This window comes from Myxozyma melibiosi (assembly GCF_037950935.1).
Source record: "Myxozyma melibiosi strain Phaff 52-87 chromosome Unknown BZA70scaffold_14, whole genome shotgun sequence".
NCBI lineage: Eukaryota > Fungi > Ascomycota > Lipomycetes > Lipomycetales > Lipomycetaceae > Myxozyma > Myxozyma melibiosi.
The window spans coordinates 1-25,943 of NW_027042928.1; the positions used below are offsets into that span (position 1 = coordinate 1).

General features: G+C 49.6%; 10 protein-coding genes across 10 annotated transcripts; 6 read left to right on the plus strand and 4 right to left on the minus strand.

Annotated features, from left to right (window-relative positions):
* Positions 1-244: 244 nt before the first annotated feature.
* On the minus strand, positions 245-3,750 carry BZA70DRAFT_269489 (uncharacterized protein; the record flags this gene model as incomplete). The annotated part of the gene is made up of 5 exons (XM_064911217.1): positions 245-640; positions 697-822; positions 879-941; positions 1,170-2,243; positions 2,302-3,750. 5 exons carry the CDS (start codon positions 3,748-3,750, stop codon positions 245-247), a joined length of 3,108 nt encoding a protein of 1,035 aa, XP_064765907.1.
* A 3,486-nt stretch (positions 3,751-7,236) lies between these two features.
* BZA70DRAFT_241988 (fungal-specific transcription factor domain-containing protein) lies at positions 7,237-9,773 on the plus strand (the record flags this gene model as incomplete). The annotated part of the gene is made up of 2 exons (XM_064910552.1): positions 7,237-7,387; positions 7,456-9,773. 2 exons carry the CDS (start codon positions 7,237-7,239, stop codon positions 9,771-9,773), a joined length of 2,469 nt encoding a protein of 822 aa, XP_064765908.1.
* Positions 9,774-10,722: 949 nt separating this feature from the next.
* Positions 10,723-12,293, plus strand: BZA70DRAFT_307621 (glycoside hydrolase superfamily; the record flags this gene model as incomplete). Its single annotated transcript, XM_064914834.1, has 1 exon — positions 10,723-12,293. The coding sequence occupies one exon, from the start codon at positions 10,723-10,725 to the stop codon at positions 12,253-12,255; it is 1,533 nt and encodes a 510-aa protein (XP_064765909.1). The 3' UTR covers positions 12,256-12,293.
* Positions 12,294-13,028: 735 nt separating this feature from the next.
* Positions 13,029-14,667, minus strand: BZA70DRAFT_269492 (general substrate transporter; the record flags this gene model as incomplete). The annotated part of the gene is made up of 2 exons (XM_064911218.1): positions 13,029-13,655; positions 13,720-14,667. The coding sequence occupies 2 exons, from the start codon at positions 14,665-14,667 to the stop codon at positions 13,029-13,031; spliced, it is 1,575 nt and encodes a 524-aa protein (XP_064765910.1).
* An 814-nt stretch (positions 14,668-15,481) lies between these two features.
* Positions 15,482-16,445, plus strand: BZA70DRAFT_86071 (HIT-like domain-containing protein). Its single transcript, XM_064915481.1, has 2 exons — positions 15,482-15,901; positions 16,012-16,445. Exons 1-2 carry the CDS (start codon positions 15,577-15,579, stop codon positions 16,287-16,289), a joined length of 603 nt encoding a protein of 200 aa, XP_064765911.1. The 5' UTR covers positions 15,482-15,576; the 3' UTR covers positions 16,290-16,445.
* Positions 16,446-17,546: 1,101 nt separating this feature from the next.
* BZA70DRAFT_300177 (cyclin domain-containing protein) lies at positions 17,547-19,330 on the minus strand (the record flags this gene model as incomplete). Its single annotated transcript, XM_064914691.1, has 4 exons — positions 17,547-17,704; positions 17,761-17,902; positions 17,968-19,210; positions 19,269-19,330. The coding sequence occupies 4 exons, from the start codon at positions 19,328-19,330 to the stop codon at positions 17,547-17,549; spliced, it is 1,605 nt and encodes a 534-aa protein (XP_064765912.1).
* A 734-nt stretch (positions 19,331-20,064) lies between these two features.
* Positions 20,065-21,766, plus strand: BZA70DRAFT_260770 (S-adenosyl-L-methionine-dependent methyltransferase). Its single transcript, XM_064910884.1, has 3 exons — positions 20,065-20,198; positions 20,254-20,413; positions 20,475-21,766. Exons 1-3 carry the CDS (start codon positions 20,082-20,084, stop codon positions 21,530-21,532), a joined length of 1,335 nt encoding a protein of 444 aa, XP_064765913.1. The 5' UTR covers positions 20,065-20,081; the 3' UTR covers positions 21,533-21,766.
* Positions 21,767-21,986: 220 nt separating this feature from the next.
* BZA70DRAFT_291690 (uncharacterized protein) lies at positions 21,987-23,015 on the plus strand (the record flags this gene model as incomplete). The annotated part of the gene is made up of 1 exon (XM_064914319.1): positions 21,987-23,015. The coding sequence occupies one exon, from the start codon at positions 21,987-21,989 to the stop codon at positions 23,013-23,015; it is 1,029 nt and encodes a 342-aa protein (XP_064765914.1).
* Positions 23,016-23,122: 107 nt separating this feature from the next.
* Positions 23,123-24,481, minus strand: BZA70DRAFT_251398 (mitochondrial carrier domain-containing protein; the record flags this gene model as incomplete). Its single annotated transcript, XM_064910708.1, has 4 exons — positions 24,218-24,481; positions 23,979-24,134; positions 23,615-23,917; positions 23,123-23,533 (listed from the first exon to the last, which is right to left on the minus strand). Exons 1-4 carry the CDS (start codon positions 24,269-24,271, stop codon positions 23,123-23,125), a joined length of 924 nt encoding a protein of 307 aa, XP_064765915.1. The 5' UTR covers positions 24,272-24,481.
* BZA70DRAFT_86126 (fructose-bisphosphate aldolase) lies at positions 24,263-25,796 on the plus strand. Its single transcript, XM_064915482.1, has 2 exons — positions 24,263-25,326; positions 25,386-25,796. Exons 1-2 carry the CDS (start codon positions 24,734-24,736, stop codon positions 25,660-25,662), a joined length of 870 nt encoding a protein of 289 aa, XP_064765916.1. The 5' UTR covers positions 24,263-24,733; the 3' UTR covers positions 25,663-25,796.
* Positions 25,797-25,943: the final 147 nt, after the last annotated feature.

Here is a 25,943-nt window from a genome sequence, read left to right on the forward strand (position 1 = left end):
TGTGATGTTGTGTCCAAGTGATGTGCAGTGTTATTTGCGATGTTGTAGCCAAAGTGTATGCGATGTTGTATGCGGTGATGTGTCCAAAGTTGATGTTGTATGCCATGCTGTATGCGATGTTGTATGCAAATGCAGTGGTATATGCAATGTTGTATGCGAATGCGAAGGTCCAAAGTCGGATGCTCCTGGAATGAAATGTGCGTGGAATCAGTAGTAATACCCTCACCCCACCACTGAAGCCGCTTTACCACGGAATGGTAGACTCGTCAATCAAAAAGATAGACAAGCACGGCTCCATATCAGAAATCTGATAGTGCGAACCATCGGCTCCGTCAAGGACTTGCTCGTAATCGGGAAAGTACCAGTCGGAGGGACAGTTCGTATGAATCGAGCTATCGCCCTCCCCCCTATATTCGATCTCATCGGGGATCGCAGGGGAGTAGTCCATCTCATAATCCACTTCATCGTCGTGGGCAACCTCCTCCGTGCCGTATTGAGAGAAGGGCTCGGGCTTCTCCAGGACTGTGTCAGGCGAAGGCACCGAAGAGGCTGGCGACGAGGCTGGGAGAGACGGGCTAGAGAAGGGCGATAGCTCCAAAGAAGAAGACTCAGTAGCCGGGCTACTGTCCTTCATACTCGACTATCACAGATATCAGTATCATTCAACGGAAAACAGCAGCAGGGGTTTATTCTCACGATAGCAAGCTCTGTAGTCAGCGTAAGTGAAGGTCGCGCATCGATATGGCTCGCACCACCGGTCGTGGGGGGTGCGGCCGCGGCGATAGACTTCTCTTGCTCTAGCTCTCTGTCGTGCGTTTCAGACTAATGTCATCTTGTTAGCTGAAATTCGTTTTTGAAAAGTAGGCTGGAGGACTTACCGTCTCGTCTGAAAAAATCTGTTTGTGCTCGCTCTGCACGGTCTGCAGACTCTGCTCTCTCTGCTGAGAATCATCATAAAAATAGGGAATAGAAGAAAAAAGGAAAAAAGAAACCATAATAACAAAAAACTGCCCAAACACACGCCAATTAGCCTGCAAAAGCGCCAAACGTTCAGAGAGCTGCCTATCTCCCATGTTGAACCGGTACTTTACAGTCAAATAATAAACCAACCAAATAAACCGCCAAAGAGAATAAAGGGAAGACCCGTTAGTGGTGACGAAGGTGCGTACCGCGGTAGTCGAAACGCGGACGAGCTGGAAGGATCTCTGGAGACCGCGTGCGAGTCCTGCCAGTAGAATAATGATCACCACAAGAACAGCTTTGAAGCTGAGATCCACAAAACCGGAAAGACTGGAAACCATAGAAATAGCGACGGCTTTGGAAACTCTTCCTCCACGTACACAAAGACTGCCCAGCGCAGTAACATACGGGATAACGATAGAGGAAAAGGAAGCGGGGGGAGGCCGGTAGATCACAAGGGATCTACAGTCAAGCGCGGCCTGTTTTTTCTGCTTACTTAACTCAAGCTGATAGCGAAACTCTCCTCGGAATGAGATAAATATCGCAAGAATAACCCCCCAAGCAGATGAGACCGTCTGCCCCGTGTATCGCAGAACGGTGGGCGCCAAGTGCGCCGAAAAAGCCAGGGCGGCAACGGAGTAAACAAATACAAAAGCGAGGATCTCGCAGCACGCATATCGCGCGTGCATAATAAGAGCGGATGCTCTTTTAGCGAACCGGGATCGCAAGGAGAGATGAACTGGTGCAGGCAGGGCGAGCAAGCCTTGCTTCATCGTCAGTGCTCGGTAGAGCACAAAACCGCGGTCTCTGACCGGCTCTGGAGAAGACGGGAGACCGGCTTCAAAGGTGCCCTGTCTGTAGAGCACAAGCTGACGGTCAGATACCGGTTCGTGTGCCGGAAGAAGCGCGGGCGGAGTCTGTGTTGACGAAGAGCGATAAAGCACGAGGGCAGACAACTCTGGCGGCGCCAGCAGACCAGGGGTACCTCTAAACAATAGGGCAAGCTCGCGGCTGATGAATGACCTGATCGGAGACTGGAGAACAAGGGGGACCCGACCAGGAAGCACCATTCTACGGAATACAGGCGCAGTGTTGTCCATGTGGTCTGGTACCACAACACGAGGCTGGATCTGCGGTGGAGGCGACTTGAGGGGGCGAGGATACAGCAAGTGGATCATGCAGACCTCATGTCGCAATACCAGCCGCATACCAGTCGAGACCGTCGCAGAGCCAGAAATGTTACCTTCCTGGATGGTTTCGGATGGTCCATCTACGACGGGTTCCTGTAAAATAATCAGTATCGCTTCTGATGTGGAAAAAAAGAGACTGAAGAAAGCTTACCGGCTCATCGGCCTTCTCGGACTCAATAGGCTCGCTAGCCGTTTGAGAATGGCCTTCCACCACGTTCCCCCGAGTGCCAGACCAAACCGATCTACTAGAGGCACGAGAACGGTAGAACTTGGAGTGGAGAAACTTAGGATCGGGGATCGTAGCTTGCTGTGCTTCGAACTTCTGGACGAGCGAGTGGACGTGATCGATCGGGAGATGAGAGCGCAGATCAAACTCTGGCTGAGCCGTAGAGTCTTCCTCCGTCGTAGTCGTGGCAACGCTTTGCTTGATCTCGCCATAGCTCTTCTTCTTGCGCTCAGAAGACTTGAGCGGGTAAAGGACTTGAATCTCAGGCGGCTGCGACTCTGCTGCGGCGGCGCGGTGAGTCTGAGCGCAGTGCGGCTTCTTGCACACAAAGTAGTCGAGAGGCTCGGTGCAGATGCCCGCAAAGCTCGAGAAGCGGTTGAAGCGGCGAACGGGAACGGACGGACGATTAGGAGCACTGACCGATCTGTGTTTCTGGATGAGTATCTCAGAAGATGAATCGTTCTCTTGCGTCAAAGCAGAGGAGCTGCCCGCTGGCTGCACAGACTCTGTTTTGGGGGCGCGAGCAAAAGACACGATGGCTGGATCCGAGGATACGCTGCTAACACGATTCTTGACGACGTCTAGAGTTCCATGATTGATACTCGATTTGGGCTTGATCAGGTCGAGGATGAGACGACCGGCGGTCTGTCCGGGGGTGAGTCTGGAAGGCTGAATCAGATCCAGGACGACACGACCGGCGGCTTGCCCGGGCGTGAGAGCTTGCGTGCCGTTTCCGAAGCTCGCATCGCGAGTCACTGAATAGTGACCGATCATTGCCAGGATGATCTCACGAGCTGTAAGAGTACGGCTGCCGTTCTCAGGGGACGGCTGTCTGACGGGAAAATCGGCGGAGGGCGGCGTGGCAGTAGCGAGCGTCGCGGGCTCAAGCTCTGCAGGGTCGTCGTTCTCGTTGGCAGACTGCTCCGATGGGGAGCCGAGATCGTCAGAGCCAGTCGCATTCTGAGGCTCGGCTTCGGCTTGAGTAATCGGCTGAGTAGAGTCGATCGTCTCAAGATTGTCGGAATGGCCGACGTAGGTGCTGCCGTAGCTAGCACGGTATTCGTTGCTGGTAGTGGACTCGGACGTGTCAGGCTGTCCAGTGGTTTCCTCGGAGATACTGTCGTCGGTAAGTACCTCATAAGATGACGGAGGAAAGTTGTGGTCGTCGTAGGTGGTGTCGTAGTAGTCCGAGTCGACTTCAGCGTTGGGGACTGTAGAGGAGGAAAAGGAGACGTTGCTGTCGTGCATGAACTGAAACTCCAGGCGTTGAGGAGTTTGCAGAACGTTGAAATGCACAGAGCCAGCGACGTCCTGGGGATCGGGGGAGAAGGAAAGGTTGAGGTTGGTGGGGGTAAGCTTGAATCTGAATCTCATGGTGTCCAGCTATTCAGAATATACTCGGATTCGAGATCCGCTCTTTCAATAATCTGGATAGGTAATACGAGGGGGGCAGCGATGAGAGGCAAAGGGGAGCTTGGAAGGTTGTTTGTAAGTTGGATTGCAGTAGAGCTAGACTTCACGGTTTGGAGCAAACGATGAAGGGGGGGCACTGTACGGCGGTGAGGAGAGGAGAGGAAGAGAGGCGGTAGGAGGACGGCGGCTTATAATGTGTCTCCCAGGCCGATTCGCAATGAGCGAATGCTGTTATTTATTCAATGATCTCTGAGCCCACACTTACACTTATAGCTTTTGTTTAGGCTTGCTGTGTAGCTCTTCTCTACAGCAGTCTTTTAATCTACTTTTATCATCTCCAGAAGTCCAGGGAGGCAGAAGAATGCAGTAGTTCTATTTCATCGCCATCTAGCGTCCCCGAGGACTCTCAGAAGCGAGTGTGCGGCTCAGTTGTATGTTCTTCGATCTCTGAACCGCTTTTGATTTTGATTGCTAGTGTTTTCCCTTGAAACCCGCACAGGCGCGTCTGCCCTACTCCTCTACTCCCCACACCCTACTACTACTACTACACCTGTGCTGGCTACTCACTCTCTCACTCACCTCAGTCTTCTCCTAAACCCTACTACCACTACTACTACTACCACTACTACTACTACTACTACTACTACTACTACTACTACCTATTACCTCTACTACTACTACTCTACTCTCTACTCTACTACTACTACTACTACTACTACTACTACTACTACTACTACCTACTCTACTCTCTACCTACCCTCTACCTATACTCCTCTAAACTGTCCAACGCTTGTGTGCTCTAACCTACTACCTACCACTACTACTACTACTCTACTACTACCTACCTCACTCCTCCTCCTCCTCCTCCTCAACCTCCTCATACATATAATAATATATCTCCTCGTACCGTCGTAGGAGTGAACTAGAGGGGCGAGTGAACCCATGCCTTACTTACTTATATTGTTAAACAAATCGATCAACTTCACTAAAATACTCTGGTGCTAGGGGAGCGTTGTGGGAGGGGTTCTAAAGAAGCGGGTAATATAAGACCAGCCTTATTCTTAAGACTGTCAAGAGACTTCAAGATTCCACTACGTCTATCGAGCTTCAGTCACCTAGATATTATCATGACTACGAATTATTATAGTAGTAATACTTGATATTTGATAGGACTATAGAGGAAGTAGCAAGCCGTCGCTATTGAGTGAGGATTAAGTGAAACCCTACTACTAAAGTCGGGTTCGATATATAATTTAAAGGAACGAGCGACAGGAGTAATACGAAAATAGGCAGTAACAATCATAGCAGTAGGCAGTTACAGTCATGACCAAGAAGAAAAAAAGAAAAAAGAAAATTAGAAGGAAAAAAATGACGATCAGCAGAGAAGATCGAGCGAGAGCAGTAGTTCGGTTTCAGCAGAGTATTTGTGATTTCCCGAATGAAGAGAAGTGTTTTGGGAAATCATCAACAGCTAAAACAGCAGGACAGGTATACAGTAGACATAGATCGATTCTGCCCTTAGATGTTGGGGTATCAGCCTGAGCAGTCGTCGAACTATACGACCCTTATGGTTCGTTCCAGGATAAAATACTGCGGGGAGGACAGCTATGCGAACAAGGTAACGTCAGTAAAAGCTTGAGAGAAGGAACAGGGGATCAGTGGAGCATGAAACATACGCTGGCTAGTATATCTAATCTCTCAAGAAATCCTATATCGATTTAGCGGAAGATGGCGATACTGAAGCGCTAAGCGCCATGGCGCTGATTTCTCGCAGCGGTTGATGAGGTAATGGCTCTCCTTCACTGTCTTGACGAAGTCCCCATACGCTGACTAGTTTGATAACCAGCGGTAAAGAATCTTCTTGAGCAAAGCACGATCATGGGCAATTGAAAACATAAACCTGGACTTGATCCTGGCGGCTAATAATTCGTCGCCTAGATGGTCCTTATGGTCCGCTTTTGCCGATAAGAGAGGCGAAACAGTCGTATGCGGCGTGGTGTTTGAGTGCATCATATTCATAAGCGACGGGAAGGCGGGAGAAAGGAATGACCCTGACATTATACAATTCGTTGGTGCGCCCTTTCCGTTGTGATTCCCGTATTTCAATGTCGTAGTGTTCGTCACGGTTGCGATGCGGGTGACGCCGGTTGCCACTCTCGGCTATCGGGTGGTTGCTTGCTAGGAGTATTGCGAGTGAGTGTGCGTCGGATTCGGTCGGCTATCGTGCTTGATGCTCATAACAGCATGTTGCGATGCACAAGAAGAACGAGCTTTCTTGTCGACAACTATTGCGGTGGGGGCACGGGAAAGGTTGGCGCTGAGATGAAAAAGTAAATAGAGGCGAGGAGAGATGAGAAAAGAGAGAGGGACCGAGAGAGGCCATTGAATGTTTGCTATTCGTGCCTTGTTCGAACAAGAGCGGCCTTGTATCTGAACTGAGCTTCGAAGGAACGCGTGAAGTCAGTTAAATCACTTGAACAGGCGGAGGGAACACAAAACCCTGAATGAATTGATGCAGGCACGATTGACCGCCTAGGGTTTGAGCGACATGATTCGTTAGGAAGATTATCCAGCTGTCGGAAAAGCGCTGACTAACGGAAAGGACTACTACTTGAATTACCTCCCCTCATTTAGTTACGGCTGGTTTGAACACGTAATGTATAGAGAGTGCTCCTATGTCGAGTATTATTACTATTATATATATCATGCATTAACTCCCCTGAAGTATCGCGATGGTAACAGTCATGGGCCCATCGCTCTGAGGGTTTGTTTCGCTTACGAACAGTCAAGATATCCCCACTAGATTAAAGTAATACCAGTCATCTTCTGAGAGGGAGTCTTCTATTCGTAAGTGACGATCTTGTGACTGAGTGGTGTTAAACACTTGATGCGCGGACTGTCTCTCGTGATCTTGTAAATAATAAATGACTAAAAAGGCGGGGTTTGTGAGCTCCCGCGGGAGCCTCACCATAAAATTGAGCTCGTGTTTACCCACCCATTGTCTGTTCTCTCCTGGTCCAAGACTCGTTCAGTTGCCTGCTCTCAGCGCTTGCACGTCTACTCAGTGATCACTTCTACACAACTCCACTGATCGTTTGCCTTCTACTATCTCCAACAATCATTTTGGGCACGATTCAATCAGCTGGAGGAGCTCATCGAATTTGGAACTCGGTAATATGAGTTTGACGGAACAGTGTTGCGTTTCAGAACGGTATCTTGGTCTATAGCATCTATTCATACGTCATGGAGGGAAATATTTCCGCCCATTCATATCTGGCAAAACCAGTCATATTGGCAAATGAGAGTGCAATCCGGTCGACAGATACGAAAGTGGAGTTGAAGATGTCGATGCAGCACGATGCGACCATCAGTACTAGGTCAGTTCACCACTTGATCGAGTCGCCCGGGGATCATCAAAATATTCTCTCATCACCGAATAGCAATAATATGAGCAATGGTACCGGTTTTAATGGTCCTCAGAAGAGAAAGAAAAAGAGCAAGTCACGAAAGGGGCTGGCCAAGGCATTCGCATGCTCTGAGCCTGGATGCGACAAGAGTTTCACCCGATTAGAGCACTTGGGAAGGCACCAATTGAACCGTGAGTGCAGTATAATTGTGAAACTGATTTGATAATTTCGTGCTAACACCTGTTGTTTGACTCCACAGATGCGCCGAAGCAGATTTTTGCTTGTACTTGGCCAGGCTGCACCAAGGTCTTTGTGCGCAAGGACCTACGGACACGTCATCTCGACCGACACAGTCGGAAGAATGGAAAAGAAGTCAATCAAAACAATCTTCCTTCTTTGGAAATCTCGCTCAATGGCGAAGGAAAGGTGTCGTCAGGTTACGAAGCGAGACAGAACAACGATTCTCCAGTCTCTGACTCGTCAACTGCTCCGATGGATGATGCGGCAATCATGCAAATGAGAATGGGCAAAGAACCTGCGTTGCAATTGCCAGTCTCGGAGTTTGAAACAGAAAAGTTCTCTTCCAACCCAAGTGCAGGTGCCCTGAGTCTTACCTCTCAAACGGTTGAGCCGGATTTTCAGCCGTTCCCTGCAGAATTTGGTACACGTTCAGAATCGCAAACACCTCTCGCTCTGGATAAGTTCATGGAGAGCTCATTCCCTGACAATCAAGGATCCGTGAATCTGATGGGAACCAGTATGGACGAGTCTTCATCCACTGATCTGATTGATTGGCTCTTTTCCGACGCAATGCTTGCCGGGAACCGAGATTTCTATGCACCCAACGATTTCAGCTCATTCCTTGTGTCCCCGATGATTGATATCTCTCAGCTATCTAGCCCTCCCCAGTTCTCCCAATCAAAGATCATGTCAGACTCTAAAAGGGACGAACTGATCAGTCTTGTTCCGGGTCTGGAAAGCGAGCCCGATTTCTCGCTCGATACGATTCGAATATGCATGGAACTGTACTGGGAAAAGTTTCATTTTCAGTTTCCGATTCTCCACCGCAGATCTTTCGAAGTTGATAGGACTCCGGCACCATTGATCCTCTGTATGATATTAATCGGCGGCTCATACGATGCTGGCGCAAGAAAAATTACCGACCGTATAGCTGAGCCCTTGCGATGGGTCATTTTTGGCTCTCCTGATTTCCACCCGGTTACAAAGGCGTGGATACTTCAGAGCCTGCTCTTACTTGAGATTTATGAGAAGATGCTGTCTACTCGCAAACTGCACGAGCGGGCACATATTCACCACGGCGCAACATTACAGCTGATCAGACGTGGTTCAACATTGCATGATAGTTCAGCAACCACGATACCAGGTGATGGTGACGATAGCACATGGAAACGCTGGGTAGAGGCTGAATCTATCAAGCGTGCGATCTTTGTTGCTTTTATTTTGGACGTCACTCACTCGGTGATTTTCGGTCATAGCATTCTAATGTATGCGCACGAGATGCGGTTGTCGCTGCCATGCGACGATACGATCTGGGAAGCAACAGATAACCAAAGGAAGCCTCTTATGAGCAAACCTCCTTTACCCTTTCTTGTTGCACTGAAACGCATTCTAAATCAGCAGACGGTCGAAGTGGATAATTTGGGCCGGCATGTGCTAATGTGCGGGGTCATGTCCCTTGCTATTCAGATGTCGCATCAGGCTCTGCAAGTGTCTTCGATAGGCTGGGGATCGTTTCGGGATACGTGGAAGTCAACACTTGCACGAGCGTATGATTTTTGGTTGGCTGATTACGAGCCGCAGAGACGGCAGAAGCTATTATCAACAGTCATATCGGATACTGTCAGTGTTGCGTCGAGCTCCAATGCTGAGAATGATATGGGACCGATGTTTGTGCTCTTATACCATATGAGCCAGCTGTCGATGCATGTTGCCCGGTATGACTTGCGTGTTTTCTGTGGCGATAAAAGGGTGCTCGGTCGCTCGACTGTCGAGCGAGATTTCGAGGCGTCGAAGCGGCACATGTACGAGTGGGCACATTCACAGAGTGGCAGCATTGCTGCATTTCACTCTATTAAAGCACTGTATAAGATAATGGTGCTGGGGGATGAGTCCACGAGGATTTTCCAGATCAATCCTCCCATTGAAGCTACTTCGTCTTGTGGGTACCATGTGGCAAAGGATATATATGTGCATCGGGCATCTATGCTTGTACATTGTATGCTTGTTTACTGGGCGTATGCTTACTGTCGTTGTGGGCCAGAGTCGGAGATTATAGCGGGCGGCTTACCGTCTGCAAACGTCCTGACGAGCGACGAGGATTTAATTGCTGCGGCAGAAAGCGGACGTATATTTCTGGAGCGCTTACATCTTAGGACGTCGAAACCATCGGATTTGGATAGTCTAGAACGCAAGCATTTGACGGTGGACCTCTTGCGATGGATTATATGGTCGCTTCGTGGATGTGAATGGGAGCTTTTGGGTGAGATGATTGTGATATTGGAGCGTTGCGTCCAGCGGAGTTTGGGAAAAGAATTTGATGGGAATTGCTCTGAATAGTGAAGCTTGGGTTTTGGGGATTGTACAATATAATACAAATATGAATAACGACGTTTTGGTAGGACTATGAGAGGTATTAAAGGCGATCAAGATTGAAGATTCAGTCTGTAGTTCTGGTCCAAACACGGTGGTCTGGATAACGCACGGTAGTTAAGCGCGGCTCAGGGGGAGGTTCATCCGGTAAGCGCCGGAGAAACAATTTGAATGCTTGCTGTGGGTGGAGTTCGATCAATGGCCTGCGCTGGCGCTTCCCATGACTATAGCTAGGGGAGGCATAGGCAAGCGCTGGGTGTTGGACACTATATTTACGAAAATGAACGTTCAGAATCAAGCATCTAACGGTAGTAAATAGACCATATAAACCAAACGCTAACTGTACGGTGAGACCGTAGATGTCGTGGGTGCTGGGCGACTGCTATTCAGCCGTATAGCCGGAGTTGTGGGGTGGGGGCGGGGAATGGCGGCTTAAGCGACTGGATATGTGGATTTTATGGGGGGAAAGCAGGGTAAGTTGAACTTGTCTGGCCATAGCCGAGCTCAGCGTGTTTCAGATTACTTCTGGGCTGGAGCAGCTCAACTCTAGCGGTTATGGTCTTTACGGTCAGCTAGCAAAGAACATTCAAAAAATGATATACAGCAGCTCTCTGAATATCGTGCCAGCGCGGGTAGCCGCTTGTTTTGCAAGTCGCGGTGGAAGACAAAGAGTCTGGAGCGCGAGAGCCGCAGGGATCGCGGCTGTGCAGTCTTCCGGAGACGCTGGAAACGGACTGGTGCCCGCGTTTTTAAGGCTAAATAAATCGATCAAACCCTTATCGTCTGGGCTTCTGTTGGTAGGGTCCGAATATATATCTGCAGCCGTTCGGCGCGGGGCAGGATGCTCTATAACCTACGGCAAGTCGATCGATTACGTCTGCATTTATTCCTCAATTGAACAGCTGGAACGACAATCATGGAGTCCGCTCAAACCTTTATCGAATCCTCGGCCAACTTGATCAAGCTTGATCCCTCGCGCGTGCTCGGCGCTGTCGACGACAAGGTCTACTCTGGCTTTCTCGAGCACATGGGCCGGTGTATCTACGGCGGCATTGTCGACTTTGATTCGACTGTCCCCGGTCTGACCAACGAAAAAGGCTACAGACTCGATGTTGCCGACGCTCTGAAGGAACTCAACATGCCGGTTGTGCGCTACCCCGGTGGAAACTTTGTGAGCTCCTACCACTGGCTGGATGGCGTGGGACCCAAAGATCAGAGACCGCGCAGACCGGAGCTTGCTTGGCTTGGAGAGGAACCCAATCATTTTGGAACCGACGAGTTTATGGAGTGGTGCGAGTACATGAACACCGAGCCGTACCTCTGTTTGAACATGGGCACTGGCACGTTGGACGAAGCGCTCGCGTGGGTGGAGTACTGCAACTCGGACAAAAACACCTACTATGCCAACTTGCGTCGAAAGAATGGACACGAGAAGCCGTATAATGTCAAATACTGGAGTCTTGGAAACGAGGTCTGGGGCCCATGGCAGGTTGGTCAGATGCCTGCTGCAGACTATGGCAAGAAGGCCTTTCAGTGGGCGAAGGCGCTCAAGCTGCTTGATCCCAACATCAAGCTTGTTGCCTGCGGCTGCACCGGTTTCGAGGAGTGGGATTACATCGTCACTCAGGCGCTCATCAGCCAGGTCGACTTGTACTCGATTCACTTGTATACCTCAAGCGACGACCACTACAAGAACGTCACGGGTACCGCCGGCGCCGAGCGAGGTATCCAGATCTGCTCCAAGCTTCTTGACCTTGCAAAGATTCAGCAAAAGGCGTACAATGCGGATGTGAAGATCTGCTTTGATGAGTGGAATGTCTGGGATGGCGAGCGCGCCCCTGGATACTTGGGTGCTGAGGAGCAGTACACGCTTTCGGATGCACTTGCTGTTGCCTCCTGGTGCAATGTCTTTATTCGCCAGGCCTCGCTTATCGGTATGGCGAACATCGCACAGCTTGTCAACGTTATTGCTCCGATCATGACCTCGAAGACGGACCTGTTTTTGCAGACGATTTATCACCCGTTTTTGCTGTTCTGTAAGTACATGCGGGGCGAGAGCTTGAACTTACACGTTGAGAGTCCGACGTACAAGGGTGACACTGGCTGCAGCTTCACTGAGTCGAGCGTCGGTGGTGAGCTGCTCTGGGTCAAGGGAGTCGAGCCGGCGATCCCGATGCTCGATGTTTCGGCGACGAAGAAGGACGGTATCATCACGATTGCTGTCGTCAATCGCTCGCTTGAGGATGATCTGACGACGAAGATTGTGCTTGAGGGAGATTATAAGGAGACGGTGACTGTCTACACCGTTCACCACGATGATATTGCGGCGACCAACACGTTCGAGAACAAGGAGGTTGTGAAGGTTGAGGAGAGTACGTGCAAGTTGGGAGACCTCGAGTCATATACTTTCAGAAAGCATTCTTTTGTTATGTTGCGCATCAGTTCGTGAATTTGTTATAGAGAACCTCTGTGAATGAAATCTTTGTCTTACATCTTGATCTTTGTGATCTGTAAATCTGTGTTTTATTTCTAACTATCCGTTGTTCTCTACTAATTTACAATGTGGATGCGGATACTTGGAGTGCTCCTCTCAAGAACTCCAGGACCCACCACTGGTATCATCATCCTCTCCACCGTCTACATGGACCTGCTCCCCAACGTTCCCTATTCGAAGAAAGCCCCGATACTAGAAGCTTGGAGCTGCCTCCATTTTAGGAAAACGCTCTGCACCACGTATACCACGTTTCAAGCCCCATAAATAGCATAGACGAAGCGGGCATAGTTTAAAAAAAATTAATTAAGTCGTCCCAGGATGACACCAACAATAAAATAAAGTTCCCAGCAAAAGGAGTTATGCGGGGACCGCACTGTGCTCGTCAAAGTTTGCACTGATTTGTGTTGTGGGCGAATTCTGGGCACACGCCTGGATCTGATTTCTCTGGACTTGTGTTCTATGATAACAATATGGATGATAGTATAGATGATAATATTCACAGCTCGTTTCTAATACGGTGAAGACAGGAAGCAAATGACTAGACAATATACGTAATGTAACAAATGTGATGAAAAATAAACAAACGCGACGCCAGATCCAAAAATACCCAGTACAAATTCGCAGTTTTTTTTATCTCGTAAAGAGAAATACATGGTGAAAGACGACAATCATGATTTGCAACAGAAAAGAAAACCAAGTTCTCTTAAGAACAAGTAGAAAGCAGGGCTCTACTTCTCAGCAGTGGCAGAAGACTCCGAGCCGTGCTCGACAGCAGCCTTCTCAACCTGACCAGCAGTAGCAGAGTTGATCTTCTCGAGCTGGTAAGCCATAGGCTTGTCGTTATCGACATCGCGCATCTGCATAGCTGCCTCAAGATCATGAAGCTCACGTCCACCATGATACCGCTCGGCAAAGTACAAGTCGAGCTCCTCGAGGGTCTTACCCTTGGTCTCAGTGAAGAAGTATAGGGAAGGAACGAAGCAGGCGTTGAAGACACCGAGGATCACGTAGTACTTCCACGAGATGCGCTCGAGAGCGGTGGGCGAAATCATGACGATCAAAAAGTTGAACATCCAGTAGAAGATACCAGCGAGACCCATGCCGTGAGTACGGCCCTGGACAGGCAGAATCTCGGCCGAGTACATCCACGAGGGACCGAGCCAGCAAGTGGAGAAGGAGGCAAAGAAGACAAAGATGAAGGCCACGATGGCGATACCATATGACTTTGCGGCATCGGTGCCCTCTTCAGGAAGGTTGGCGTAGAGACCGGCGACAACGAAGAAACTGACAGCCTGGATACCAGCGCCGGTGGCCAAGAACGGCAGACGACCCCAACGATCGATAAGGAAGATGGGCTATAGTAAAGATTAGCAAACTGTTTCATCGTGAAGTAGTTTCGAAGAATATTATGAGACTTACCACAATGGCAAAGGCAAGGGAGACAACACTGGTAAGACCACCGATCCAAAGCGAGTCTGATCGAGAGACACCGATGAAGGTAATGAGCAGGGTGGGGACGTAGTATGTGACGGAGTTGACACCGGAGAGCTGCTGGAACATGTTGATAGCGCAAGACATGGCAACACGGCGACCGTTCTGGGTAGGGCCACCCTTGAACAAGGTCTTGAACCAAATCCAGCCAGACATGTCCTCGAGAAGAGCAATCTCCTCCATCTCGCGGAGGGTCTTGGCAATCTCGGGGTCTTCCTTCGTAGCATCAGGGTTTGAGCTGAGCCAGACAAGAATGTCAGCAGCCTTGTCCATCTTGCCTCTGCCCACGAGCCAGCGCGGGGATTCAGGAAGCATAGGAACAAGGCACATGGTGCCAGCAAGGAAGACAAGCTGGAAGAGAATGGGGAACTGATAGGCAACAGCACCGCCGTTTGTGCCAAAGCCGTAGTTGATCCACTGGGCGAGAAGGAGACCGATGGCGCAGAGCACGAGCTCGATCGACATGAGGGCACCTCTGTTGTGGGCCTCTGAGGTCTCAGCCTGCCAGATACCGATGGTGGAGGTCAACTGGCCGACGCCGAATCCGCCAACGATACGACCGACGATGAGCTGGGCGACGGTTTTGGCGGAGCCCTGGAGAGCGGCACCGACAGAGCAGATGAGACAGCCGAGCATGATGATGCGCTTGCGACCAAGGTTGTTGCCAAAGATCATGCAGGAGATGGCACCAAAGGCGGCGCCGATATCATAAATGGCGGAGATGGTGCCGAGGAGGTCAGAGTCAGGGTTGTTGAAGGTCTCGACAAAGTATGGCGAGACATTGACGCCGGAGAAGACACCCTGATCGTAACCAAAGAGCAGGAAGCCAGAGGAGCAGGCGAGGGTGATGAGAACCTGCAGCTTCATGCCCCGCATGTTGCGGACGGGGTTCCAAGTTGTGATGGACATGTTCTATGAGATAGGATGGGAGGAAGTGGTGTGAGGAAGGGGAAGTGGTGTGAGGAAAAAAGATCAGGAGAGCAGAGCAGGGAGGTCAAATATAAGTTATAGCAGACCGGGCCCCGGGGAAGCAGACGCAGCAGGGCTCGGCGGGGGAGGGGAACGAGAGCGCAGAGAGGGCGTAGGGTTGGGCACGGGGCTTCTGGGGAACGTTGGCTAGTCTCAAAGCAGAGCGCCCCACATAAGTTTCTGGGGTCAGTTGGTGCCTCCAACGCTGACGTCGATCCCCCACAAAAAGCGCTGCCTGGAGGCGCGAGCGCGAAGGCGAAGGGTTTGCGGCGAAGGGAGACTGGGCCATAGACGCACAGGAGATTAGCAAAGCATGGTGTTTTCTGTACTTCTCTTGTCTGCGTAACTACATAGAAGACAATACAAAGAAACTGAGCGAACCGCTTTAAGCTCAGCTCAGGGACGGTGATAACCTCAGAAAGCTAGTGTTCGTAATAATAACTGAGAGATAAAACAGGCTTCAGGCGAGCAGCATCTCCACCGGATTCGCCCAATCCTCCAGGCCGGTGGAAGCTGTGCTACACCACCGCCCCCCAGCATCGGCGCTGCCAGCGCAAAGCCTGCGCGTCCCCGCCTTTCTTCCCCGCACAGGCTCAGCCAAGCCAGCCTGGTTATGTGGGGATAGAACTCTAATCCCCTGGTCTGTGCTCGTCACGTGCGTCCCCGCATATTCAGGCATATTTTGCGTGCCTGCTAGAATTCAGCGGCGCTGATTCGGTGGACGGGGCGCTTAAGTAAGCATCTTCGCTTGGCTGCCGTCCTCTTCTGATACAACTCCTCGGCGAACTGCTATCGTCCCTCGTCAGACGAGCGAGGATGACATCACCTGCTCCTCCTTCGTCATGCGTCTTCTGCCAGATCGTGCACTCGGTCGGCGCGAGAACATCGTCGTTGGCGCTGACGTCGCTCGAGCCTGACGTCTACGTCTTCCTCGCGACGAGATCACACATCGCCATCCTCGACCACCAGCCTCTGGTCTCGTCGCTCTCCCACATCCTGCTCATACCCCGGACTCATGCAGTGCGCCTCTCTGATGTCCCTGACTACGAACTGCCTGATCTCGGCCCAATCTTAAAGTTACTGGGTAGAGCTATCTGCGACTGCTTCGCCGTTGATGACTACAACGTCGTCCAAAACAACGGTTAGTTTTCGACTCTTCTGTCTTTTCACCAGCAACACCGTTCGCATTCTGTTGTTCATCTGATTCTCCTCCGCGTCTTTTGGATTCTTTTCTTATTTGCTCTTGTCTAGGCCCCGCCGCAGGACAGCTGGTTCCACATGTCCATTTCCATATCGTCGCGCGGCCGTCCACCTACTTGGCTGCTGCTGCCGCACCAGCTCCTTCCGGAAGCGTGACTGCCGCTGCTGCCGCGCCCGCCACACTTCGAGACCGGACCAGGTACTCCAGCACTATCTTTGCTCGCGGCGAGCGCACGGATCTCGACCCTAGCTGCGCGGAGCAGAGTTCGAAAATCTTGAGGCAGTATCTCGACGAGCATTTGCCGCTTTGGCTAAGGCCGAAACTATAGCGCGCGCGCTCCTCATCCTGTCGCTTTTCTGTTTGCTCATGATTATACGAGATAGCTTATCGACCTGTCGTCGTGTCCCTTTTCTTCGTCTAATTATATTATATATTGTGTCACTGTATAGCGAACTGACAGCTTTACCCATTCCTCCATCCTTGCTTTTGTTTACTCTCACCATCACCACCTCTATTCTTCCCTCTGACTTAAGACTTAATTATTTGTATTGTTCCTCTCGCATATTCTTCATTGTCTCTCGTTGAGACTTATTTTTTTGGTGTCCCATTCTTCATCAGCTCCAATTGTCTGTTCTTCGCATGAATCCCTCATTTCTTCCCCGGCCCCTCCTCTATTTGCGTACCGTACCATACCGCTCTCCTCCTCTCTTTCCCTCACAAACTCGTCCTGTGACTTTGAAACAGACCCCCACTTCTTTGCTAGCCTCGACCCCAGATGTCCAATTACATTCGAACCCTACCCACTCCCCACCCCACCTTTTGATCCTCCTTCTCTACTATTCACATATCCATCTTCATTCTCCATCTACTTTTTTTTCTGTCGCTCTATCCCCTTTATAATACGCAGTCGTTATCAACAATTACTATGATCAATAATACTCATTATTTCGTACTGTAACTAACAAAGAACAACCCATAACAAAAACAATATAAAAACAATATAACAACAAACAAGCACACAAGCACACAATCATGATCCCCGTCCACAACCACGGCAAACCAAACACAACTCTCGACATCTCAATAACTACTGTTTATCAAGCACATCTCTACCCTTCCTCTTATAGTAGGAGGCAAAGGTAATAATCAGCAAATCTTCCTGTACGTCGCGCCAGATTCCAGTGAACGAAAGACAAAACCAGACAAACTCAAGGCTTGAAAACAAACCCATCTCTCGGCCTATAGCCCAATAATTATGCGTCCATGAGCAAAAAGCTCATACGCGTAATGCAGATAACTAGAAAGATAAAGAAAAAAGAAACAAAACACAAAAATGTGACATCGAAAAAGAACAAAAAGAGCGAGAATAGTATAGTCTTCCAGTCAATCAACTCCGTCTTATCCGTGTCGGACTTCATAATTAAAATGAAAACTGTAAATATCACTTCAGCACTGTCTGCTGCCCGACCCGACCCTCGCTATCTCTCGTTGGCAGATGACAGGGAAATAGTGGCCGGTAGCAAAAAACGGTAACCACGCCTACTCCACTTGCAAACTGTAAATAACTCGAAATAAGAAAAATGAACTACTTTTCAGTCGTCGTCCCCTCTTCTTCTGCCCCGTCTTCCTCTTTATTGCCATTCTCCGCTTCTCCTTCATTGGCAGTAGACGACAGCCACGTATCCGATGGCAACTGATTCGTTTCAACAAATCTCTTGGCCCACTGACGTGCAAGTATCGATGCTAGAAATTATCGTTAACATCCGTCATTACTCCCAACACCACACATATCCACTCACCCTTAAGAAATCGTTTGCCGGCATATTTCTTGAAAAATGCATCATGTCTAACCGGCTTGGAAAGATAGTCAATCATCAAATGGCACACGGGCAGGATCTTCTCCTCAGTGTATCCACCAGAGTAATGAACCAGATTACGATCCTGCATTCATAGTATTCGTTAGTATACTCAACATCACCAACTCAATTTATTCAACAACAGCATACCCAAGGAGGACGATCAAGCATCATTCGCGCCAGATACATAGCCGTCGCCGCCGTGTGCGAAGGCAAGAACTTCAAGAACCGATGATCCAGCAATCCAATCTCCATCAAGTACTTTGCCACCGTCCGCGTCTGCATGTCATAGTTGTCGGCCTTCGAATTACGACGCAGAAAGTTCATCGGGTTCGGATACGACAGGTCATAGTTCAGAACCTGCAGAATAAACGTCTCCGCACGTAATATCTCTTCCTCGGTGTAGCCGCTGTCGGCAACGTACACAAAGTTACTGATGGACGGCGAAAACACCTCCTCGTATTTAGCAGCAATAAACATGCCAGTGATACCAACAAGCTGAAGCTTGTCGAGCGAGACTATCCGCAACGACAGAAATCTGTCAACAATGTTTACCGCCAAAAACAGGGTCTCGGGCAGAAGGCGAAACTTGACGTGAACCTCCACCAGCCAGTCTATCAGGATGTCTCGCATCTTCCATTGCAGATCTGTCTGCTCATCCATATAGTGTGCATTAGGCATCGTTCGCACCTCGAGCTCAGACATGTAGTCAAAGATCTCATTCACGTACTCGGCAACCATCGTAGGGTCATCCATCTCCTCCGCATCGAGATCGTCCCAATCACACTCGACAACCTCGGTAGGTGCCAGCGCCTCCCGTGCCTCGACAAACTCCTGCTCATCAGTTGTTGATGACGCGATCGTTGTTTTCTGTGCCGACGAGTTCGGACTCCCGTTTTCCTTTTCGGCCTCCGAGTCCAGTTCTTCCGGCTCAGCAGCCTCATCGATCACCGATGTCGCGTGAGGTCTAGCGCGTGCGCGCTGCTCAACTTGAGAAGCGGAGAGTGACTTCAGAGGAGCTCGTCTTCTGCGAGACGCTGCAGTGGTTGTTGTAGTGGTGATAGTGTTGGTAGTCGCCCTCTTTGACTGTAGGCCGGTTGTGGGCTCATCGCGCGTCCTGGACTTGACGTGCGTGGCAAGGGCAGTCTTTGCGACTTTGACGCCAGCTTTTCCTTTGGCGTCGTCGCCGTTGCTTGCTTCCTTGTGTACGTTACTCACGTCGCCCAGAGCCGAACGCTTTCGCGTGTTTACTGGCGCGAGTTTTGACGCGAGTGCGGTCGAGGTCTGTTGTTTACCTGGCTCGAGCGCGGCAGCCTTTGCACGAGTAACACGCGTCGTCGTGCCAACTTGATTCTCATCATAGCCAGTAGTGGCTGAAGTTCTCGTTGATCGTCTCTGTAGTGATGATGGTTGAGGTTAGTCGTGTTTTGTCTTGAATAGTGGGAAAAAACAGATGCCGCAGATTGAGATCAAAGTTAAATTTGACGGGTAAACAACTTGATCTCAGATACATCACGAAAACAAAAATCAATAAACAAGGAAATAGACAGAACGTACTGTGTTTGCCATTTGTGTGTTTTATAGGGATGTGAATTAAAGATCGCCAAGTAGATGCCCAGAGGTGGTGGGATAGTCGGCGTCGTCCCTGTGCTAGGTGGAAGCGCGAAAATGTGAAGTGATGTGTTTGGCGATGCCAGGAGTGTTTGGCTCTGTTAAGAACTGTATAATAAAGAAAAGACTGTTAACACGATTCTGCTGAGTAGATACGCGACGGATGTCATGAAGACAGAGGTGGTTGTGTAGTGAAGGAGGCATACCAAAAGACGCGGCAGTACACAAATTAAACTCGCCTCAATAAGATTCCATGCGCGAGCAGCGAGCGAGTGAAGAAGTAATAAACAAGCGTTTTACAGGTCAACGCGGTGAAGAGGCTCTCGAGATACACGGCACAGCAGACAGGTGAATCGCTGGTGTTTTTTGGCGGTGAAGGCGTTGGCTGGAAAAGATGAAATGAACAAAAGAGATTCGAGCGTTTGGGCTCGGAATGTTTGGACTCGGTCACCATGCCAATCGCAATATTGTTTACTGTTGTCCCGTTCGGGTTTAGCCTGTTATTGTGGCGCACTCACAACAGGTGGCTGAGATCTCGTGGCGCATGCTATTCTTGCAGACGGGTTTAGGGCTTCCCAAAACGTTAATTGAAGCTTTGGGAGTCCTCGAGGAAAAAAATTGGATATCCAGTTTGTTACTAGAGAACGTCAAGAATGCCCGAATATCTTGTGCTTCTGGCGCAGACGCATGAGTCATTTAGGAAGGCGGAGTTGGAGGCTCTTGCTGTTCTTGAGAATATCAGTGTCGATCTGAGTTCTCACGACGAGAAGGTAATGATACTGTTGCTGTCGATGAAAGGAATGCTCTGCTAACTGTCTTACCTAGAGCCCATTCCTATACGTCACATTACAGGACGACGATGAAGCAAAGCGTCTGATCCAGAGATCCATTTTGGCGCGTGCAGTCTACGAGCTGTGGGGCAAAGCTGACTCTGAGAATGCTCTACACGAAGATGTCCGTCACAGATCATCTTCGAGATTTGAAAGTGCGTCGTAATAACTAAGTCCTACGCGTTGAATTGCACACTTACTGACTTTACTCTCCAGAGTACAAAACCCCATCGTTCAAATTCGACTTTATCAGTCATCGAGGTTCTCGTACAAAATCACAACAAAGAGATATGTTTGAAAGCTTCGACTACCTAGGATTCGACGGACCGATCAAGATGCGTGATCCTGACGAGATCTTTACCATCATCGAAGAATACGAGCCAGCCTATCACAGCAACACTGATCCACCTCGTCTGAGCCATATATTTTTTGGAAGATTTATTGGAGAAAGCCAGCGCGATGTTGTCGACAAGTACGATCTCAAGAAGCGACGCTATATCGGGACCACATCGTTTGATGCAGAGCTGGCATTAATCTCATGTAATATTGCTCTTGCCGGACCTCAAAAAATTGTGTATGATCCATTTGCGGGAACTGGCAGTTTTCTGGTTGCTGCTAGTCATTTCGGCGCCATGGCTCTAGGATCTGATATTGACGGCCGTCAGATTCGGGGGAAGAAAGCGCGCAATATCACTACAAATTACGATCAATACAAGCTCCAATCGTTCTTTCTCGATACCTTCGTCGGAGACTTTACTCATAATCCGATCCGTGCATCTTTCAAGCTCGATGCGATTGTATGCGATCCTCCGTACGGTGTTCGCGAAGGACTAAAAGTACTTGGCTCTCGAGACACGGAACGCTATGCGGACAAGAAGCCTACGGTTTTGGAAAACGGAGATCTGTCGCATCTGCGTCCCGACTACATTCCCCCGAAAAAGCCTTATCACTTCGATGCCTTACTCGACGATCTTCTCGAGTTTGCAGCGCGCAATCTAGTGGACGAAGGCCGGCTCTGCTGCTGGATGCCTACCGCCAACGAGGACTATGGCGAACGAACTATCCCGAAGCATCCGGAGTTGGAGCTGATTTCAAATTGTGTGCAGGAGTTCAATCGCTGGTCGCGCAGGCTGCTGACCTATGTACGAAAAGTTAGAGAAGGAGACGACGCCGGTCTGGTGTCTAGTCATCGGGAGAAGAAGGTCTATTCGCAAGTGCAGTTCCGCGATAAATACTTTAGCGGGTTTTCTGCGACAGCGAATAGTGTAGTTTAGTTTATTTCTATCAGGAGTTTTCGGTATTAATGTAAATAGTCTGCTGTAACAAGATCTCAAATAGAAAAAGGGCCAGGAACCTTCAGCAGCGTGCGGCTCAAGAATGAAAACAAAGACACCGATAAGCCGGGCAGAGACCAATGAACGCGTATTGAGCTCAGGCTGTCGCGACGAGTATCGAGAGATTTAGAGGATCGTTGAGATTCAGAGGCTCTTGTTATTGTTTGCTGTTGTCACAGGAAGTCGACCGAGAGGAAGTTCTCCAGTGCGGGAATCCTGCCGAGATCGTTTAACGAAAGCAGCCATCTCATCTCTATCGGCGATATCTCCGTTTCCCTCTTCCTCCCATCCACCCCCCGCAATTGCACCCTGCGCGCTGTCCTTCCCCGCATTTCTCATTGCTATAAGCTGAACTGAGGCTCTTCTACATCTCTAACCTACACAACGACTTCTAATGAGCAAGATTCCAGAATCATTCAAAGATCTGCCGTCGTATGCGGACTTGCCGAATAAGCGGCGATACTGGCCATATGAGCCCGGGTCTGCGCGCGAAGGCCAAGGAATGACCGGTCTACTTACTCCAACACACATCGCAGAGTGCGCAGCAAGCGAGATCCGCACCGGAGAACGAGCGTGTATCACGCTTCCAATCCAAGGCGTCACGTATCCGCTGTTTGGCCGGCCAGCTTCAAAAGTCGACATCCATTATATCGGCTATCCGAGTGTGTTTGATGACGAGGTTACTTATAATCCCCAGTCATCGTCTCAGTGGGATGGGTTTAGACATCACTCGCAGCCTGTTGGTTATGGGTTTACGCCGGGGCTTACCGACGAAGACGTCGCAAAGATGGACGAGACTGAGCAGTATCTGTGGTACGGCGGGACGACGGCAGCTGAGATTCAAGCACCAGGGAGTACACGGATAGGACTCCACCACTTACGCAGAGGTATAGTAGGTCGGGGAGTACTACTAGACTATGCGGAGTGGGCGGCAAAGAAAGGGATCAAATACTCCTGCTACGGCGAGCGGCACGCTATTCCTCTCAAGGATCTTAAGCAGATTGTGGCGGACTACAACATCACCCTAAAGCCAGGAGACATTTTGTGTGTTCGCATAGGTGCTACGCAAGAGTATAGTGCAATGTGCGATGAGGAGAGGAAGGCACTATCTGAGGTACGACCAGTAGTCGGCACCGGCATCGAAGTCACGGAAGAGACGCTCGAATGGATATGGAACAATCACTTTACAGCTCTTGTAGGCGACGCAATCGCGTTTGAAGCCTACCCACATCTGGATCAGCGATTGTCGGTCCACAACGTCTGTCTGGCGGGATGGGGAATCCCGCTCGGAGAGATCTTTGATCTTGACGAGCTGTCGGAATTGTGTAAGAAGCACCAGCGGTGGTCTTTTTTCTTCAATTCTGTGCCTACCTTTGTCACCGGCGGTGTCTCATCCGCCCCCAACGCTGTAGCCATATTTTGATATCTTTCAATCTATTCTTCTTTCCTTGGTTTATTATAATTAATTAATCGAAACAGTAGAGAAAACACCGTAAACTCCGAAAATAAACCACTTTTGTATGAGCACGTCTAGAAATTTGCTTTTAAATTCTCGTAGACCAAGAATATGATTGCGCTGCTGGGAGCAGCCCGCGCAACCGTCATACCGCAACCACGGTAGAGAACCTTGATGCCACCACTTTTGTACATATTTTTAGCCACCGTCCAGAAGCCTTGTTGAGAGTCTCCAGTACCGAGTACGGAATCTGTCTGCATCCTGCTCTTGACGCTGTCGGCAGGGAATAGCGAGATGTTGTATGCGATTCCAGCGCAAGCGCCGGAGACCATGGCGATGAATTGCGAGTTGGATTGACTGTCTGCAGGTCTGCTTGCTCTTAAAAGTGAAGACATAAACTCGTATGCACCAAACCACGCAGCAGAGCCTCCGGTTTCTCGAAAGAGAGTGCCGAGTTGGCCGCGCCAGAAACCGCTGATACCGTTCTCGCGGTAGACTTGCAAGACCAGATCCATCGCGCCGGGAAGACGGTGGGCCGAGGTTGCGATGTTCCGACGCAAAAGCACTGATTGCGTTCGTTGGGCGGGGTAGGCAGCTTTAGAGGAAGAGGATGGTGGTTTGGTGTGCGAGTCGTATAGCGAGAGGTTCTGAACTTGCATTTTGCACTTGATGAGTTCTATTGGGGTAAGGATAAAAGAAGTGAATGCACCACTTGTGGCACCGCAAACAAGAAGAGCTTGCATCGGTAGTCGGTCCGAGTTTGATAATGTCGGGTAGAACAGAGATCTGAGTGCGCTTTTAGAGGCCTCGTAGCTGACAAATAGAGATGCGTTCTCAGCAGCAGCCCCGATCAACGGAGATGCGATGCCCTGGCGTTGTCATTAGTCGGCTATTTCTCAAAAGAAGAAAAAGATGGCGATGATGACATACTCGGTAGAATCCATTGATACCCTCGTTTCGCCATGTTTGCTGGAAACAATCGACCGGACCAGAGAACTGAAGCGGTTTGCCATCGGGCTGGGACTGTAGTCGCACCTTGACTGTATCGAACGGATACTCAAACAATTTTCCCGCAATTCCCGAGATCTAGAAAAAGACAGTATTCACATCAGTAAAGGCTATTGGCGCCGGGGGGCAAAATCTTGAGATCAGAGAGCGTGTGTTCTTACCGAGCCGAATGCGATTTCCTTCGCCGAGGTGAGCATTTGTTGCTGTTCCGACATTGTTCTTTTCTCTTTTTTCTAGTTGAATTCAGACATGTGGAAGAGAAGAAGGGGGTTCAGGTCGACATGGCAGGGAATAGGAGATAATCTGGATGCGAGCTGAGAAATTGGTGGATTAAATTGGTTTTTCTCGCTTTTTTTATTTTTTTTTTATTTTAATCTGCGCTTGGCTTTGGCCGGTGCGGTGCGTCTACGTGCTCTGCTGTGAAGATTGCGATAACAAATCTCTGCCAAAATAGACAGATACTGCTGTATATTTTCTTAAAAAGACATATATCGACCTTATATAAGACTCTTGATACGAACTGACTTAATTGACTGTTTCTGCCTAAACTGCTGACTGCGGACTTCTCTCCGGTCTTGCGCGATTATTAGCGTAATCCCCGATATCTCCAGCTCTTATAAGCACGACCCCTCCTCCCCCACATCCATGCCTCCCTCTCTCCTCAGCAACAATCAGCCATGTCCTTCCCCGAGTCGAATCTCACTTACAAGATCCTGAAAGCCGCTACCGAGGGCAACTACGCTGTTCCCGCGTTCAATGTCTACAACACCGACGCCCTGCTCGGCGCGATCCGTGCCGCAGAGGAACTGAATGCGCCGTGCATGGTCGAGGTCTTTCCATGGTCGCTGCATTTCCAAGGCGGAGAATTCATCAGGTTTGCTGCTGAGGCTTGTCACAACGCCAAGGTACCGATCGCGTTGCATCTCGACCATTGCTTGGAGGAAGAGGACATCAACACCGCGCTCGAGTTGCCGTTCGACTCCATCATGGTCGACGCGGGGACCTCAGATCCAGACACGAATATCGCATTTGTGGCGTCGGTTGTCGGGCGCGCTGCGGCAAAGGGCATCACGATCGAGGCGGAGATGGGCAGGATCAATGGTAGCGAAGACGGGTTGCCGCCTGTGAATATGGAGGAGCTTTACACCGACCCTGAGTACGCTGCCGAGTTCATGACGAGAACTGGTGCGCATTTCCTGGCTCCTAGTTTTGGAAACGTTCATGGTCCTTATCCCGAGGGCGGACCGCTCAAGTACTGGCAGCTCGATAGGTGAGTGCGTTTATTCTACTCTTTATAACTGCGACGATGCTGAGACAAGATGATACTAGAATCGCCAAAATCAAAGAACTCTGCCCGTCCGAGATCCCGCTGGTAATCCACGGAACGAACCCGATCGTGCAGCAACTGATCGACAAGATGATCAACCTCGGCGCTCGAAAGATCAATATGAACAGAAACTTGTATGTTTATTACCGCAAGTTCCTGGCTGAGAACTCGGAAACTCTTGAGATGACAAAGTTGCAGGAGGGCGCGGTTGAGGCGTTTAAGAAGGGGGCGATGGAGGGGTTGAGAATTACGCACTGCGATGGAAAGTACATCAAATAGTTGTATTAATCGAGTCTGTTTGCATTCCGTGGTGTAGCCAAAAAACCAAATCGAATCCTAAACAGCTGACTTACAAAATCAATCAAGTATTAGGAAGGAAAAAACACAAAACATTTTGTATACAAAAAGATAAAAAAGACAACTCCATGCAACGTACAACCTCAAAATGAATAAACAACAACTAAATGCATAAAATTACACCCACCTCGCTGTCATAACCTAGTTGTTGCAATAGACTAGACTATAATAAAAATATTTATCATCATCATCAAACCGCCAAT